Here is a 17229-nt window from a genome sequence, read left to right as displayed (position 1 = left end):
AATCTATTTTCCACCAATGAACCGGAAAAGGTCGCCCATAACTAGTCTAAAGTCCACCTCATAATAAAATTACTTCAAGTTATTAAATAGTTTGAGTAAAAAGTACGCTAAAGATGCAGTTCATGTTTTAGTAAAGCTTTGTATTCAAATAGATTTTATTTGTCTTTCAGTTCTTAAATTAGCCGAATTAAATGTCTGATCTGATTGTTACATAATTTGTGCTGGCAAATTCTAATTTTGTTCAAGTTTCCTGCCGGGATTCCTCTTGGATGGTTCTCAGCTGGATAAAGTACAAAACAAAACATGACAATTGTTTTTCTCTTTCAATGTCCTTTATTCAATGTTTGTCTTCATGGCTGCACTTCTGTTATTGTTCCTTTACAGCCTCTATGATCACATAATCATGGCCACCGCCTGCCGTGGTTTTAGAGCCCTCACTAGTGACGCATTCATATGATTCAGTGATCATTAGTCTTCCAATAACTTTTTTTAGGATAAAGTAAATTATTAATCTGATTTTATGAGAATATAAAGAACAGGACTTTGAATCCAAGACAAGAAACATATCAATAAAAGCAGCTTCAAAGTGCATCTTACTTTAAAATGTTTTATTTTTTTTAATGTTATGAAGTCAAAGTAACAGCATCCTTTCTCTTATTCCTAAATAAGAAAATCCCTGAATTACACAGAGACCGCTGACATGTTCTTTATTTCACACGCTCTTCACTGAAGTGACAACGTTATCGTGTTTGGGTGAAACGGTTTCTCCTATGACAACCACCTCAGTCTTTCCTCTTGTCACTCCAAAGGTCGCAGTCATAAACAGGAGATTTTATGACACCCCAATGAGTCCACATTTCACTCCACCCAGGAGAGCTAACCATTGCATAGAGCTCACAGAAGACTGAAAAAGGGTTCCTTTTCCTTTCCCTAAGCTTCAGAGGTGTTTAGCCGAAGAGACGCGTGGATTTTATCAAGAACATCTGGAAAATAGAGAAAAATGCCATCTTTAACAAAGACTCTGTATTTTCTTTTGAGCGGGCTGCTCACTGCCATTTCTATCGGTTTGCTTGGTTTTGCCATGTCCACGACATGGTCTAAAACGACAATGGACTGCGAAGGATCTGGGATCAATGGAACTGCTGGAAGTGCAGAAATAACGATGGGCCTTTTCAATGGAAGGTTAATAAGAGACTCCTGCCCCAGCTTTGGCAGTGGGGATTCATTTTCAGGTAATTATTCTTGGGCTATTAAGGGACATAAGTTGCGTCACACTTGTATCCCTTGAGATGACAAACTATTAAAAAAAATGGGCTGTATTCTGTAAAAGTTTAAGATCTCACAAGTAGAATCAACTCAAAATAAGTTTCAATCTCATTAGATTATTGTGTATTCTTCAAACACGGATGCATTACAGGACTTACTAGTCTCGTATTTTATGTCTGTCTGCAGTGTTTCCAGCATTGTTACGCATAGAAGTGACTCCTCAGGTTCTCCACGGTCTGTGTTTGGGCCTGCTGGGTTTGTGCTTCCTGACTTCTGCCCTGAGCATCCTCGTCTCACTCTACAACAGCGTCAGCAACCCTTACGAGACCTACATGGGCCCCAACGGGGTTTACACCTGCTCCTCCATCAGCGGTGAGTGGTGCTACAACAGTATTCACACACCACAAGAGTCTGAGGATCTAATTTTGATTTTATGTTCACAGTAAATAATAGTAAAGTGTTACAGCATAGGTCAAACTCGCATTCGTATTTCACTCCTTTAATCTTGTACCACTGAATAAAATTAAAACATTATCCGAAACTTTGGTTTTTTTCATGTTTAATCAATAATCTAACAAATGAAAGAGGCTGGCACAGCTGCAAACCTATAAAAACAAGGCCTTACCTCAAAGCTGACTGGCTGGACGATGAGCGTAATGTGGTGTGGAGGTGGGGAGGAGCATAACACAGGTGGAAGCAAGCCAAAGATGAGAGCATAAAAAACTTTCATAAAAATCTTTAGGCAATGAAAACATAAGTTGAGGAATTATAGGAAAAAGTAACATGTGAACATAAATGCTGGGAGGTTGACTCTTGAAATGAAAATCAGGTTAATGATTAGGTCTGGTACTTATTAAAACTTTTAAATTAACAGACCGCAAGAGCAGAATTAATTAAGTTTTTAATCTTTTGTTGTTTTTGGTATCTTAATTATCAAGTGAAGTGATAACAGTGTTTGTCTTTTTATGAATGAAACTGCAGCTGCTCATCTTGACCGAGACAGCAGAAGATATTTTATTATCTCAATGGGACATTTGTGGTTAGAAAATGTAAAAAAGACAGCCAGCTTTAAGTGAAGTAAGTCGGAAAATAGCAGAAGCCAGAAAATATGCTCAGGCCAGTGGGAACAAACCCTGACACAAAAATAAGAAAATACCAAAGAAACTGGAAGGAAATGGAGCAAAACCTGCAACAGGAACTGCACTTTCAAGCTAAATGAGGATCTAAGGCCTACAGAGGGAAACCATGAATAAAGCGACAATCTCAAATTAGAACCTACATGAGAAACATTAAAGACGTGGCGTTGTGTACGTGGAAAAACTTAGCGGGTAGGAATACTTTTGTAATGAACTGCGTCACATCTGGATGATGTGAAGTTGAGCTGAATGCAATCTTTTCTCTCTGCAGCGTTCTCGTCCGTTCTGGTCCTCATCATTTACGTGCTGAACCACATTCTGACCAAAATGCAAGAGGAGTTGGTTCCCAGCATTGCTGAGATTCCAGATACTTCCGTGACGCTGACTCATAAAAGGCTGGAGGTGAAGATTGGGTATTTCCTGCTCATCCCTTACGCGGTGCTCTCTCTGCTGGCCATCTTGCTCGTCTACCTGTACGACCACGCAGCCTACACCCACAGACGGGAACAGGAGAGGCCCACAGAGGACGCCCCTAAGGAGATCATGATGTACTAGCGATAATCACGCCAGTGACACTTTCTCATTTCCTAACGACTTTCTGGGAAAACTTGCTGCGATAGATTATTACAGATCATGGTGGTGTACAGAAAAGAATGAATGCACAGCTTGCTTGATGCACAATGTGCAGGATTTGATTTTATTGCATTCGGTTTTGACATTTTAGAGAGAATGTTTGATTGCATTTCAGTTTTAAGTTAATTTATCCAAAGTGTGAGAAGCCAAATTAATAATTTTTATTCTATATTTTTCTCATAAAATATTTCACATAATATTTTTCTTTAAAACGTATTTATTTTATATATGAACAATACAATAGTTCTTAGTGCAAAGCGATACCTTTCTATCTCTTTCAGAATAAAATAAGAGTCAAATCAGCATCAGCACCGATATTACTAATCAATAATGTGCATGCATCCATTTGCATCTCTTTGGATGAAAGCAATTTCTACCCATTGTTTTTTTTTTTTTTTTCAGTTTAATATCAAATTATTTTCTAAAGAAAAAAGATCAATTGATCAAAATCACTAACAAAGTAATGATATTCACTGATGTTTGCTGCCCTCTCTCTGAGATATGATGCAATTGCAAGGAGTCAACATCAGTCAAATGCCACTGCCGAGACATTTCCGGATCCTCAGTTTCCTCTGGTTTACCAGCCTTTATATGGAAATATGTTGCACAATTAACATTATTTGGATAAAGAGCCACTGTAACACATCAAAGAAAGACATCTTATCCCTCTAAAGTGAAGGTTGTGACAACAGGGAATGTTTTTCTTGCACAGTTTGGAATTATTCTGTTAGATATTGTTCTTAGTGCAAATTTGTGCATTAAGCATGTTTAAAACCACCTGAGTGGTTACTGTATATTAATCCTCCTGAGAAACCACTGTTTTTTTGTTGTCACCAATAAGGTCCTGGGATCTTTCTTGATAATGCATGAGCATAATTCACGGAGATAAAGGTTTAAAGGCATCAATTGTAGAGCATTTGCTTCTTTCTTGGTTGAAACTCTGTCAGTCCACGTTAACATTGAGCTTCTTTTCCTGCGAACACAGAGACGGGTGAGACGGACATAATTAAACCACGGCTGGTTCCTGAACCCTGCAACCATTTTCTGCCATTTGGGCATGACAGATTGGGTCTTCCAAAAACACAATTATTTGTCTCTATCAGACTTTGTAGATTACACTGAAGAACCTGCTGGGTCTGTGCAGCCAGTTTGAATGAACCCTACCAACTGTGGTAAAAGGCATGGCTGTACAACCAACCAGAACTAAAACAAACTCTTGTCTTAAAATGAAATGTGCTTTCTTAGTAATTTGCAACAGGATATAGCCAAATATTACTTGTGGTGTATATATGTATTTAAGCCCGTGTGTATCATTTTGAACCTGTGGATTAAATAAAATGAGAATTGAATTTAAGGCTTCTGAGCCCAATTCTTGCTTTTAATCCTCATAAATCATTAAAAACCCCAAAACGGGACAACGATCAGACCTCGTTTATTAAAGCTGACATCAGGCTTCTGGAACATCCCTATCAAATCCAACCGTTAGGGAGCTACAGCAAACCTATCTGTTCTAATCAGATTGGACCTTTGAAAAGGTATTTCTCTCCTACATTGGATTTTTACCTTTCCAGCTTTAAACATCTGTGATGGGAGACAAAGTGAAACTTCACATCTTATTTCATTTCAAAGGTAGAAACAAACATTCTCTGCTAACAAACTGCAGTGACAGCAACAAAGCTTGTTGATTCTGTGAAAGCTCAAACAGATCCTGCTATTGTCTCCTGGACCTTCTTCCGCGCTCACAGCTGGGATTCACATGACTGTGTTGACATCAGAGCAACAAGGCCAAGGTGTCCCGTTACCTTTTCCCGTGGCCCATCACTCAGGGACTAAAGTCTGTTTGGACATGCCCTTTCCAGCACCTCTCAGCCCTGCAACGCCTTCTACCTGCCTTCAAAAGAGCTACTCTTCCTTCAAGTTTCACACTTCAAGGAACCTGCAGAGGGATGAAGCAATTTGCTTTGTTGTTGTCAGAGTGAATATGTATTAAATTTCTGGGAACGTCTGTTTTCTACAATAAATCAAAGACATTTATGGTCCGTTCGTAGAGGGCAACATCAGCCATGTTTTCTGAGGTGTTTTAAGTGTAACCAGTTTGTTAGATATTTTTGTGAATATTTTTATCCTCCATAAATGTGACCTGCATCAAACTACAATTAATTAATGGAGGTAGCGAAGGTAGCTGATCGGCAGATGTTTTCCTCCAGGGGTTTTTGTTACCTGCGCTCCAGGAGTAATTTATTTGACTGACCACTCATGGAAAAGTTGACCACCATTTCCTGTTTTCTCCATTTGTGGTTTACTGTGGTTTGCTGGAGTTGAAAAACCATTTACACCCTGCTCAATACCAATAAAAAAAATTCTGTTAAATTTCTTTAGATCAGGTCTTAAAGAATTGATGTTTTTTAACCCCATACAGGTTGTTAAACAGTTTTTTTTTCTGTTCAGGCCTTGGTGTGACTAGTGAAAATGAGTTCAGCTCTCTAAAAGAACAAGCTAAACAAATATTTTATTTACATTGTTACAGGTCGATTAAACTGGTTTGTAATCTCTTAATAAATAAAACAATCATTCAATTATTGCTTTTTCTTTTTTTTTTTTACTTACTCAAGTTTTTCTTTGTCAGTTATTAAAATAAGTTTCACCAACAAGCATCTGTGAGACGAGCAGAAGTAGAAAAGAATCTGTATGAGTGACGGGCTTCAAACATGAAAAACATGTTCAGTAAAATCAAATCAAATCAAAGCCACACATTTAGTTGTAGCCTCTTTTACATGAATTATTGCAACAATGTAGTTAAGAAGCATATCACTTCTTCTATCACGCTTTTTCTTTTTCTTCTTATTATTATGCTTGTACACATCACTTTGATCAACCATTTTCTTTTGAGGGTTGTCTTTGTTGTGGAAGGTGTCACTGACTGTCTGCTCCATCACTGAAAGAGTAATAACACGGCCACAACACATCATTGTTGCATTAATTGGATTTATGGAATATTATAGTTTTCAGATAAATTAAATTTGGTGTTTTCCTTAGCTGTAACATTTGAATAACGTTATTCAAACACATAAAAATAAAAAAAACTAAATAAAAAAGCACTCGGTACGTTACGCTCTGTGTGACGAGTTTCATGAAATAAATCCAGTTCTCAGTCATTTTCTACTTTTAATCAATGAATACTAAAGAGCAATAGTAAACATAATTTAGCATGACACTATTAAAGCTTACGTTCTGAATACTACCAACAGCATCTGGAGGATATTTCTGTCTTCTTCTGGGAGCACCGCAGTGCAGACCTCTTGTTTGCTGTGCAAACATTGATTGAATAAAATCAGCGACGGGTCAGTAATATCTTCCTCCCTGCAAACTCTCCACCTCAGAGATCACCGGGATGGAGAATAAACCAACGGATTAAAGCAGGAGCCCTAAGCCCTGACCATTCACTCTGCATGATAGGATTAAAGTAGGAACTTTTGTACCTGTGAAACCTTATCCTTCCAGGCCCAGCATCACAGAAGCCTGTGAAACGGACACCTCCAGCTGCAGGCCTGATGGAGGACTGCGGTCCAGCTCACCTCCGGGAGCTGATTTCATACCTGTGAGTGGTATGAATAAGTATAATAATGAAAGGTGAGTTTAAAACATACATATAGACATTCTTGGAAATAATAACGCTAATATAGAAACGCTAACAGTGTTACAAATATATATATATTTTTTTAAGGAAAACCACTTTGTAAAAATACCTGGGCTTGCATTTCTATGTTTCATATAACCAGTTTATCAAATTGGTAATTAAATATATTTGAACTGCTCCTTCTTAGAGAAAATGTTTACAAAAGCAAATTTTCTCTCATTTTTCATAGTGTTTTATAATACAAGATATTTACGATAAACTAAAAAAGTAAAAGTAAAAAGAAAGAGCAAACAAAGGAACTCATTAAGAAGCAGTTTACAGGAAAGTTATATATTGTACATTAAAAATGGCAAAATACATAAATGACATTATCATGGTAAAAAGCAGAATAAAAAGAGAAAAATAAAGACATTTAAAATAAAAAAAAAGTAAAAATATTTCAGAAAAAGAAAGTGGGAAAAATACCAAAGAGAAAATTAACCACTACCACCAGTAATATTAGTAATAATATAACAATATTTTTATGTGAAACAAAGTGCTTCACTTGGGTTTGTAAGTTGTCCATATAATCTAATTTGAATTTCTCTGTTTGCTTGGAGGCGTCTGTATCGCCGTGCTCTCACATTGAGTCCAGTGACTGAAATGCAAAGGTAGGCAGGTTCCTTAGTTATCTCCACCATTAATCTAAATTTGTCAGGCAGGGCTGAGGTGAGGGCAGAGGCAGAGAGAGAAGAGAGAAGTAGAACAAGGAGGAGGAGGTGGAGGACTAAAAGGTAATTGCACCCCGCTGCTCCATTATGGTGTCATGCCTCTGTTAACAGGAGATAAGATCTACTTAAAATCACCTGCAGCCAATTCTCCACTTTACTTGGTCGGGACCGAGAGAGCCAGAGGAAAAGACAAAGACGTGTCCGGCTCTGATTATCATGTGCAGAATTTAAAAGGCCATTCGGTAAGCGGTTTAAGAACAATTTGATGCCATGTGACACTTTACAGCCAGGTTGATGGATGCAAGGAGGACCGAGCACTTTCTCTGCCCCATGCAGCCTGACACCGCTCTTGATGAATGCAGTCCTGATCGACAGGCGGGATGTATGTCACTGGGTGCAGCGAACAGGGTCAGGGATACAGTTAACCGACTGACACAACACACGGTTCAACTAACCTGGTGCCTTTTGACCTGAACGCAGGAAAAAAAAAAAAAAAAAGAAGCTGTTAACATCCATCACAGTCAATCAGAAAGATCAGTGAAAAATACAATGAGCTTGTATTTTTCAAACTACTTTTAGTCTAGAAGAGATCTAAAAAAGTGGAAGCATTTAAAATCATTTGAGGGAGATTAAGCTTATTAGTCTTGCATCTAAACTATTCTAAAGTATTCACATTAATGGTCTGGATTAATGCCTCGTCCAACATTCTAACACAAAATACTGCATAGTTATGATGTAGAAGAGAAAATAAGAGGAAATCTGAAAATTCTGGCATGAACTTGTTTCAGTGCATCGTCTGACAGAGAGTGCATCATCTAGAGCAGGGGTATGTAAAGTTTTTGTACAAAAAAAAAGATGGTAAGAAAAAAATTCACTACAAAAAGTGTTTGTTTGTTTTCCTTGCCTGCTTCATAAACTAAACATGCAATATCATCAGATCAAATATGTACAAAAAAACCCAGTTTTGTACATTCTCTTATAAAATATATAATAATCCTGTCTGAATTTTTTTTAAATTGAACAATAGAAGAAATATTATCAGCAAAAAGAACACAATTTGTGTAACTGTCTTTGAAGAACTGACTATTAGCCAGTTTTAATAAAGCAGATTTGCGATCACCAAAGTCTGCCAAAGGCTGAATAAAACTACACCTAAAGGAGGAAACAAAACACCCAGATTTTTAGGTTACAAAGTTCAGGCTCCTGTGAAGCATTTCAAGCATCTAATGGCAATGAATGTCTTTTACAGAAGCCAGATGGGGAGAAGCTGCCCAATAACGGGCTTCAGGTGCCCCCTACTGAGCATCACGAACGGATTAAAGGATTTGCAAAGCTCTGTCATAAGGCTGTCCATCACTGTCACACCTGCTTCGAATTTACAGTGCCGATGTCGTAACACACCGCTGTCCTGTTGTATAACTTCGTCTGTCAAGTCATTCAGCTCCACATCAACACCTCGGATAATAAGACTGAGAGACGAGATTTAAATCCACGATATCAGATACTGCAGATACCCACGGCGGCTCTGCTCGCTCGCTCGCTGATGTTCGGGTTCAGGAATGTTGTTGCAATTCAATACAGCCACAATCTCACTCCATTCATCAGTAAGTTTTCCACCTCTGATTTATTGCTGTGGTTTTACTGTATTCTTGAAGAAGAAGATAAAAAAAAGGATTTCTTGTCTGTCTCTTCAAAAAAGAAAAAAAACCCTCTTTGAATAGAGCAGAACCTGATATTGTCTCCTGCATAAGAGACAATGCGGCCTCTCTGCAGGATGCAGCGCTGCGTCTCGTTTGGCACAGACGTGGAGACAGGCTGTCTGAATGTCAGACAAATCAGCTCTGCTTTAGGCCTGTTTACATGTATGTGAAACAATTTGTCAGTCTGTGCATCCTGGTGACCACGGCCATGACCTCTTCCCTTTAAAGCATGGTAATTACAGTTCAAGTTTAGCCTTTTTACATACTTTATTTATTTACTTGTTTTCATTTAATAAAAATAATTCAGAAAAACTCCTATGCAAGCAATCAGAGGGCAAAATGAAGAATAAATTAAACGTGCTCAATTCAAGCCTCTCAGTAATAATCTTTACTTTTTGCTGCAAGAGGCAACATGCAATTGTTGCACAAAACAAATGTTTATTGTTATTTTTTATTTTTTGCAAACTTAATCTAAGATGTGCACTATTTTAGCAAAACAAAGTTTTTGAAAAGGGATCTGTAAATTGTTTTAGATCTGATACAAAAAGGATGCAACATGTTTGTCTCAATAAAAAAAATGCATAGAGTTTGTTTTATTTCTTTTATTCTATTCCAACCTTAGGAAAGAAATCAGACTTCTCACAACAGTAATGGGACATGGCTCGCTGAGCTTAGCCAGGTTTAACGAATAGAATGCGTTTGAGTACTTCTAGTCCTCCTTACTATTAAATTCTACAAAGAAACATGGTTAATGACACACAAATACTTAATATATTCCATTTTTATCAGTGAAAATCTAAACATTTATTTATCTTTTTATTCTGGCTGCACTGACGAGACAAATTTGTACCGTTCTTGATTCGAATTAAAACTGGTTTGATAATCTGAAAAGTTTAAGTGTGAAAAAAAACCCCACACAAAACAAAAAAAAAAACAACCACAAAACAGAAGGAATCTGTAAGAGGGAAATCCCTTTTCATGTCCATGTGTTTACTTAAAAACAAGTCATGAAGCCTTGTACCTCCCAGATTGTGCCCTGCACCTGCTTATTCTGTTTTTGAACAGCATATCAAGGCTGTCCTGCAGAGACCAATGTTCTAACAGGACTCAAGCACATTCCTTATATGCTCTTTGTTTTATTGACTTCTATATTGTTTTGGACTTTCAAACAGAAAATCCCTTATTTGAAATATTCTGATCTGCTTTCGAAAATAAAAAGCTGCATATCCTCCCCAGTCTGCAAATTAGTTTACCTCTAGTCAAGATTTTTCTTTCCATCCAGTTAAGCACAACCACTTGTTGAGTTGTTAAGGAAATGACTAAAACTGCTCTATAAAACCACAAATCAAGGGTGAAGCAATGGAGATCACACTCCCACACTTTTCTTCACCCCTCTGCGTCAACTCATCACCTCCTGCCTGCGTGTCAACGAAGAGAGGAAGAGGCTGGCAGGAGATGGATGGGGGAGGTGTGGGTGAAAGGGATCACCTTGCCAAATCCACTGTGAAGGCGTCCCCTCGGTGCACTTAGCGCCGCAGCCAGAGCCAACACGTAGCAGGGTGCAAGGCTCCCTGAGGCGACACTCTGGCTCTGGCCTCCACTGCTATTGTCATCTGTCCATCTCTCAGCCTCTCCATCCAGCAATGTGCCTGGAGGAATCCCACTTCCTCCTTCCACATTCTTCCTCCCTCCATTACCCCCAGGAGGAGCGAGGGAAGTCGCGTTGAAGGGGACTCCCAGGAAAAGGTCAAGCGAGTATCAGTGTCCGAGTCTCAGCCAGCGATAACATCATCCGTCAAGTCCTCGGAGGACGGCGATGAGATGAATTTCCTTTAAATCCAGACTACAGTTCGAGAGAAGACATCTAGTTTGATCTGCTGAATGTGAACAGGGACAGTGACGAGATGGAGATAAAGTTTTAGCCTGTCACCCTGACGTGACTGCAAATATGTCATCATACCGAGACAGAGTTGAGCCGGGCCGTTTCAGTGAGTGCACTGGTGGCAGGAAGATGTATGGACGCAGTAACACAACCTCTGAGAAGGCGAGGAGTGGGAAACTCTGCACTGCCGACCTGTCCATCAGGTTAAAGCAGAAGAATAGGGGCCACATGTAAACATTTAAGACTTGTCAGTCATTTCTCCTCATGTGATTTAAACCCAGACTGGACAGTCTGACTCAGTGCTCATCTGTATTTTAAAATACTCAAACTGACTGGCAAAGGCGGACATTGTATGATTCTTGACAGTTCAGTCAGGTTTTAATCTCTGCAGATTCTCATTCTTTTGTTTATGAATTCATTTATTTATGTAACATTTTCAGTCTGATTTTATTCTATAAAAATAGTTTACATAAAAAACATTTCAGATATAAAAGAAACAGAAATGAAATTGAGTTTGGAGCAGACTGCCAGTGGGCCGACATCAGAACTCTGAGCTCCATCAATTTATTTTATTTTATTTTATTTTATTTTACAATCTTCACATTTCTAAGCAACAAAAATATGAAGTTTTCCACGAAAATCCAATCTGCAGCTGGTTTGTCCTGTAAACACGTCGACTAAGTAACATAAACTGAATTAAAAGAAATGCAGTTGTTTATTCCATCTGCTGACTTGAAATCAGACCGAAACTGTTCTGTTTTAAATCTGTTACTACGGTGGACCAGAAGGGTCAATTAAATGCAAAATACATAACACATCAACAAAACCCACAACGATATTTATGATGTTTATCATAGCTTTGACCCTTCTGGGCTGCCATAAATTGGAAATATTTATGGTAATCTGATTTGTTCAATACCAAAATAATTTCATATTCACATGTTTACCTACATTTCCCCACTGTTTAGCAGAAATGCATTTTAAACTGTAGACAAAAGACAAGAAAGATAGGGGCAACAGCAAATTAAAAAAAAGTACAAGACTAAATATTTTCAACTAAATTTACTCAGATTGAGACGAGAGCAATCCGACTCGATGTTTATCTGAACTTAAAAATACACCTAGAATTCAAACTGAGCGAGAAAAATCATATAGATCCCGACAAAGGTCAGAAATTTTCTGACTATGAATTACATCTTCAGAGGTTTGTTTGACATATATCCATGCCTCGTAGGTTTTGTGAAACTTGCGAATAGACGTTCTCTTAATGGAAATCGCTTGGGAACTCATTTGTGAGGAAAAGCAAGAAAAAGCACTAAGTCTTGGAGGAATTTCTTCCCCTTGGGGATCCTTGAGTGATGTTCATCTCCTCTCAGTCACCGAGGGCTGAAACTGGAGAGCATGACGGACACTTTGAAACGTCTCACACGGGATCTTTCAGGTGATCTATTCATCAAAATCCACTATTGGAAGAAGTTGTGCACTCAAATCACAAAAGAAGAAAGGAGGAAAGAGATACATCTACAAAGCCGGCGACATTTGTTGGCACCTCTGGTTAAGATGCCTTGATGGAGGACCAAAAACGTCTTTAACGAACAATAAATGGTAAGAAAGAGACAGGAATAAGTAAAAGGCTCAGGATTTTGCAGAAAATATTCTCCATTAGCAGAGATTGAATCAGATTAAATTATGCAAAGATCCAGTAAGATGTAAAATATGTATTTTAAAAAAAACACAGTAAATAACATGAAAAAAGAAGTTGCTAAGCTAAAACTAACGGCAACATCACAACATCAAACCAAAAATCGTACGATGCAGGTAGAAGGTACTTCAGTAAAACTCCTAGTGACTCTGGGATGAACAACAAGTGACTCCAACCTCAAATAGCCCTTAAAGGAGAATCTCTCCTCTTCATCTCTAATCTACAGACAATAATACAAGGGATGAGCACATTTAGGTTTTCATATAATCACGACTGGCAGAATTAGTATCTTTAAATCCGTTTATAGTAAATGTAACTGAAGTACTTTTGACATTCATACTTGTTTTGAATACTCTCTTTAAATTGATCTGAGTGTCTAGAAACCACTAATAAAGTAATCTATAAATTCTGATTTACCAGAAGTACAGCTCTGGAAAAAAAAATGAAGAGCCCACTGCACTGAAACTCAATGAAAACCTCCTGGTTTTTCCACCAAATACTGATTTCTGAACTCTTCCTGAGTTAAAACATTAGCATTGTTGTTTCTAAATTGACATAAACTTTTTTTCTTTGAAATATTTCAGGTCAGAAAGCTCTGTGTCATTTTTGTTATTTTGACCGTTTCTCATTTTCTGCAAATAAAATACAAAATTTTTTGCTTGGAATTTCAGAGACATGTCGTCAGTAGCTCATAGAATCAAAGAATGATGTTCATTTTACTCAAACATTTACCTATAAAGAGTAAAACCAGAGAAACGGATCATTTTAAGTGGTCTCTTAATTTTTTCCAGAGGTGTAAAAATAAGGCCAGCATGATAAGGGAGATTAAAAAGCGATCTTCAAATCTCACTATTAGAAAGCTGCAGAAAAGAGTGGCTTCTTAATTAAGAGAGATTGACAATAATCTGAGATGCCTTTGTTGCTTTCTGGAGCTACAAAGACAAGCTAATCGTCTAGTTCTGCCACTGTGTCATGCTGTACTGTTTCATGTGGCAGTTTTTGTACTGGAAGTTCATTGGACCAGCCCAGCAGAGGTCGTCGTTCCCTGTCCTCTCCGCGCCACGCCATGAAGCAGCACAGTAAAATCTGAGATCTATGGGAACTATCGAGCTAGAAACGTCTCCACTGATTTATTCCAGCATGAATCCTCAAACTCAGACATGGCTGCATGTGGAGATTTAGATGTAAGATACAGGTGAAGGAACTAAATTCGCTTTGACAGAATCTTTAAAATATGACAACATAAATGTAGGATCTGTCAAAGGATATAATATCAGACGGGTGAAACGTACAACACCATACAGCGAACCCCTTGCAGCTCCTGGATGGGAGCCCGATCACCGTCTCTGGGAGGATTTCATATTTAAGTCTTTTTTTGTTTTTTTTTTGAGCAGCAGACTCATTCAGCTGGCGATTCCAAGCACTATTTCTTGTGCTGTTTGGAAGTTCTCTAATCCTTTAAGTGCGACAAAAACACTTAACAAAGGAATGCTTCTTCACTGTGCTTAAGCACAACCCACTGAGAAGAGGGTTCTACTTGCCATCAGCCGTCAAAATAATCAGCTCAAAACGCTGAAGTGCTGGCGCGGCCTCAAAGAGGTCATCATAATGTACGACAAAGCCAGAGCGTGTGAGCGGAGAAACGAGGCCCCGGCTATGAGAGGAGTGGACCGACAGCAACACAAAACAAACATGCACATGGAGGAAATGTATGACGCTAATATCAAGCAGAAAGATTTTCTCACCAATAATGGGAATAATAACAATAAAAAAAAGTGTTATTAAATTTTCTGTTTTCATGATGCAAAATATTAATTAAAATGGATCGAAATGCATATCCAGATGCAAACAGAAGAGGGTAATGTGGGGTTTTAATTTTGTTGTTTTTTCAGCTACTTTATTTATTGATATTAAAAGTAAAAAAAAAAACAAAGAAGAACTGTACACCCAACCTCCAACTGACGCCAAGCAAATTGTTTGGAAGGACAAGGCTAAGTTAGCAGTCGAGGAAAAGAAATCAGAGGTAAAGGTAATTAAATATGGAGCTGAATCTATTAGTTTATTTATTAATCAGCAACAGAAAGCAGATAAAAAAAACCCACACAAGACAAGTATTCACACACAGATAAAGATAATTTACAGAGACCAATTAACCTAAAAGTCACAGAGGGAGAAAGCTGGAGTTACTGTTGTATGCAAAGGGAGAGTTCAAGATGTAAACAGAAAAGCTGGGATTCAAACCCAGGACCTTCTTGCCTAATGGTAAAAATGCTACCAATTACACCACCATGCAACCAAAAGTACACAAAATATTTTTAAAAAGTAACTAAACTGAAATCCCAGAACTATCCTAAAACAGATGATTGTTATGGCGACAAGATGCTCCTCTTTGCTGTAGTTCTCCAACAGGGAATTCGGACTTTTTCTTTTACCCTCATTGCCCTCGTGTATGCACAGGACAAATTTAATTTCCGTCTCCTCGTTTTTAGGCAGTTTCAATAAGTGCATAGTAAAACCAGATAGAAATGTTTCCTAGTTCTTGGCATCCAGCAGCCAGGAGGAAGACAAGTTCAGATGAAACTTTATGTTAATCTTCAGACCTGTTTACTGTAAGTATGCATCTGACATGCAGGTGTCCCCCCACCCAACCCCCACCAGTTGAAAGGAAAAATTACAGCAACTTTTCAGTACGTCCAAAGATTTAGATTTCTTTCTTAGGTAAACATGAAAAATCTGTTTAAAAAAAATATGCTAAGATTGTATTGAGTTAACTTATTCTAAATTAACAATCAGAAATTGATTTGCTCTTTTGATAGATCTTAGGTAAATGCCTACACATTGTAATCATCTGAAATGTTTAATGGATTTTACTGAGATTTTACATCACAGACAAACACAAAGTGGCTTTAATGTGATGTGAAAACATTTTTCACTGGCTAAACATTTGGGGTTAGTCTCTCTCAACTTTACACGCGACCAGAGCCAAGTGATTGTCCATCTGTTACAACAGCAAAGCGTGCATGTTTTCTTTTGCGTATTTAACTTTTATTCTCTGCATTGGAGTAGTTTTTATCAGCATCTGATGTTGGAGTTACAAAATAATCCACCAGAAGGCCCCTGCTATGCTGCAGTCAAAAACATGCGTTTATTGCATTAATTATGACCGTGGGTAGCATGATTCGTCTGTGGATCTCTTTAAAATGGCTACTTGTCTCTAAGGTCTGTTCATGCACTTCAGCAGGTGGTTCTTTTCATTAAACCTAAATGCCTAATGACTGTGCTCTTCATTAAAGGCTATGCAGTAATATGGGTCTGAGATGATTACAGCGGTTAAATATAGTGATTGGATGAGGAATACGCTGCCATGTTATGAGAAAAGTTGATGAAGTTGGAGCCATTATGCTGTCAGCGCTTGTACCATTGCACACCATTAAAAAAAAAATAGCACAACTCTGCGCTTCATCCTCATTATATTTATTGCCTGGATCACCTGACCTAATTGTCGGATCAGTGTAAAGTCAGACATTGTTCCACATGTACCATCACTGTGTTTTTGCTTTCCAGGACATTTATTTCTATGAACATTAGGTTCTCATAAACGGATCAAAATGGACGGTGTCTTGTGCGTATATTCATATATATCAGGACTTAGACCGGCCCAGTTGATAATCACAATCCTATTGCAGTTCTGCCTGCATGTTTTAGATTGTTGTCTGAATAGAAGATGAACCTCTGCCTCGGTCTCAAGTCCTTTGTCAGGGTTTTCTTTCATGATTTCCCCACATTATTTTCAGTCATCTTGCTAATAAATCTAATTATTGTTCTTTTTATGAAAAATATCCCCTGAGGATGGTACATTCAAAGGACAAAAATGCACTTCACAAATCATCTTCTTCTTCATGGAAGAGTAGCCTGTAGCAAGTTCCATTTGCATGTTACTATTCAGCAGACACAGCAAGCACATGAAAGGTTTTTGTGTGGGGGGGCAGATAGGCATGGAACATTGGCATGGTTTATATCTAAGCATATTCATGGCCCAGTCAAAGCCCATACTGACATCCAACTGAGAATCTGCAGTAAGTTCTGAAATTAAGTCACATAACCAAAATATAAAGAACAAGTAAAAACCATTATACTGAACAATCATGGCGTCTAACACTTAAGCTCTACTTTGTGCTTGTCTGTCACATAAACACCCAGGAAAATGCACTGAAAGTTGTGGCTGTCACAGGACAAAATGAGACAAAGTTCAAAAGATCTGAAAACTTTGGAAAAGTACACCAGTAGAAAGTGTGCTTCCTGTACAAATTATTCTCAGACATCAAGCGGCTCTGAGCCGTGAACTCGGTGTGTGCGTGTACGCGTCCACACAGGTACCACTTTTATTGTGCGCAGTGGGTTCACGTTTGATGCCGCTCACCACAAATCCTAAACCAACATCCACTCAAACATCACAGCATTCGTGACGGCCGTTAATGTGAAGTCATATTCAAACAACCCCAGGAGGAGGCGTCTGAGCTGTGGCATGCAGATTGAGGTCAAGAAGCGTGGGCCCCACTCCCC

At 38.3% G+C, this 17229-nt stretch overlaps 1 protein-coding gene across 1 annotated transcript; it reads left to right on the top strand.

The window, feature by feature from the left end:
* The first annotated feature begins 740 nt into the window (after positions 1–740).
* Positions 741–4389, top strand: clrn3 (clarin 3). Its single transcript, XM_014982599.2, has 3 exons — positions 741–1232; positions 1453–1638; positions 2674–4389. Exons 1-3 carry the CDS (start codon positions 1001–1003, stop codon positions 2955–2957), a joined length of 702 nt encoding a protein of 233 aa, XP_014838085.2. The 5' UTR covers positions 741–1000; the 3' UTR covers positions 2958–4389.
* The last annotated feature ends 12840 nt before the right edge of the window (positions 4390–17229 follow it).

This window comes from Poecilia mexicana, unplaced genomic scaffold, assembly GCF_051168715.1.
Source record: "Poecilia mexicana isolate PSO_F unplaced genomic scaffold, ASM5116871v1 scaffold_19, whole genome shotgun sequence".
In the NCBI taxonomy this organism is placed as follows: Eukaryota; Metazoa; Chordata; class Actinopteri; order Cyprinodontiformes; family Poeciliidae; genus Poecilia; species Poecilia mexicana.
The sequence above is the reverse complement of the archived record's forward strand: the minus strand, read 5'-3'. Positions and strand labels throughout refer to the sequence as shown.

Bases quoted from the DNA above. Each gene is read 5' to 3' on its own strand.
- clrn3 (XM_014982599.2), top strand. From the start codon at position 1,001: ATGCCATCTTTAACAAAGACTCTGTATTTTCTTTTGAGCGGGCTGCTC. The intron at 1,233-1,452 runs GTAATTATTCTT...GTCTGTCTGCAG, and splicing joins CAGTGGGGATTCATTTTCAG to TGTTTCCAGCATTGTTACGC. The intron at 1,639-2,673 runs GTGAGTGGTGCT...TTCTCTCTGCAG, and splicing joins CACCTGCTCCTCCATCAGCG to CGTTCTCGTCCGTTCTGGTC.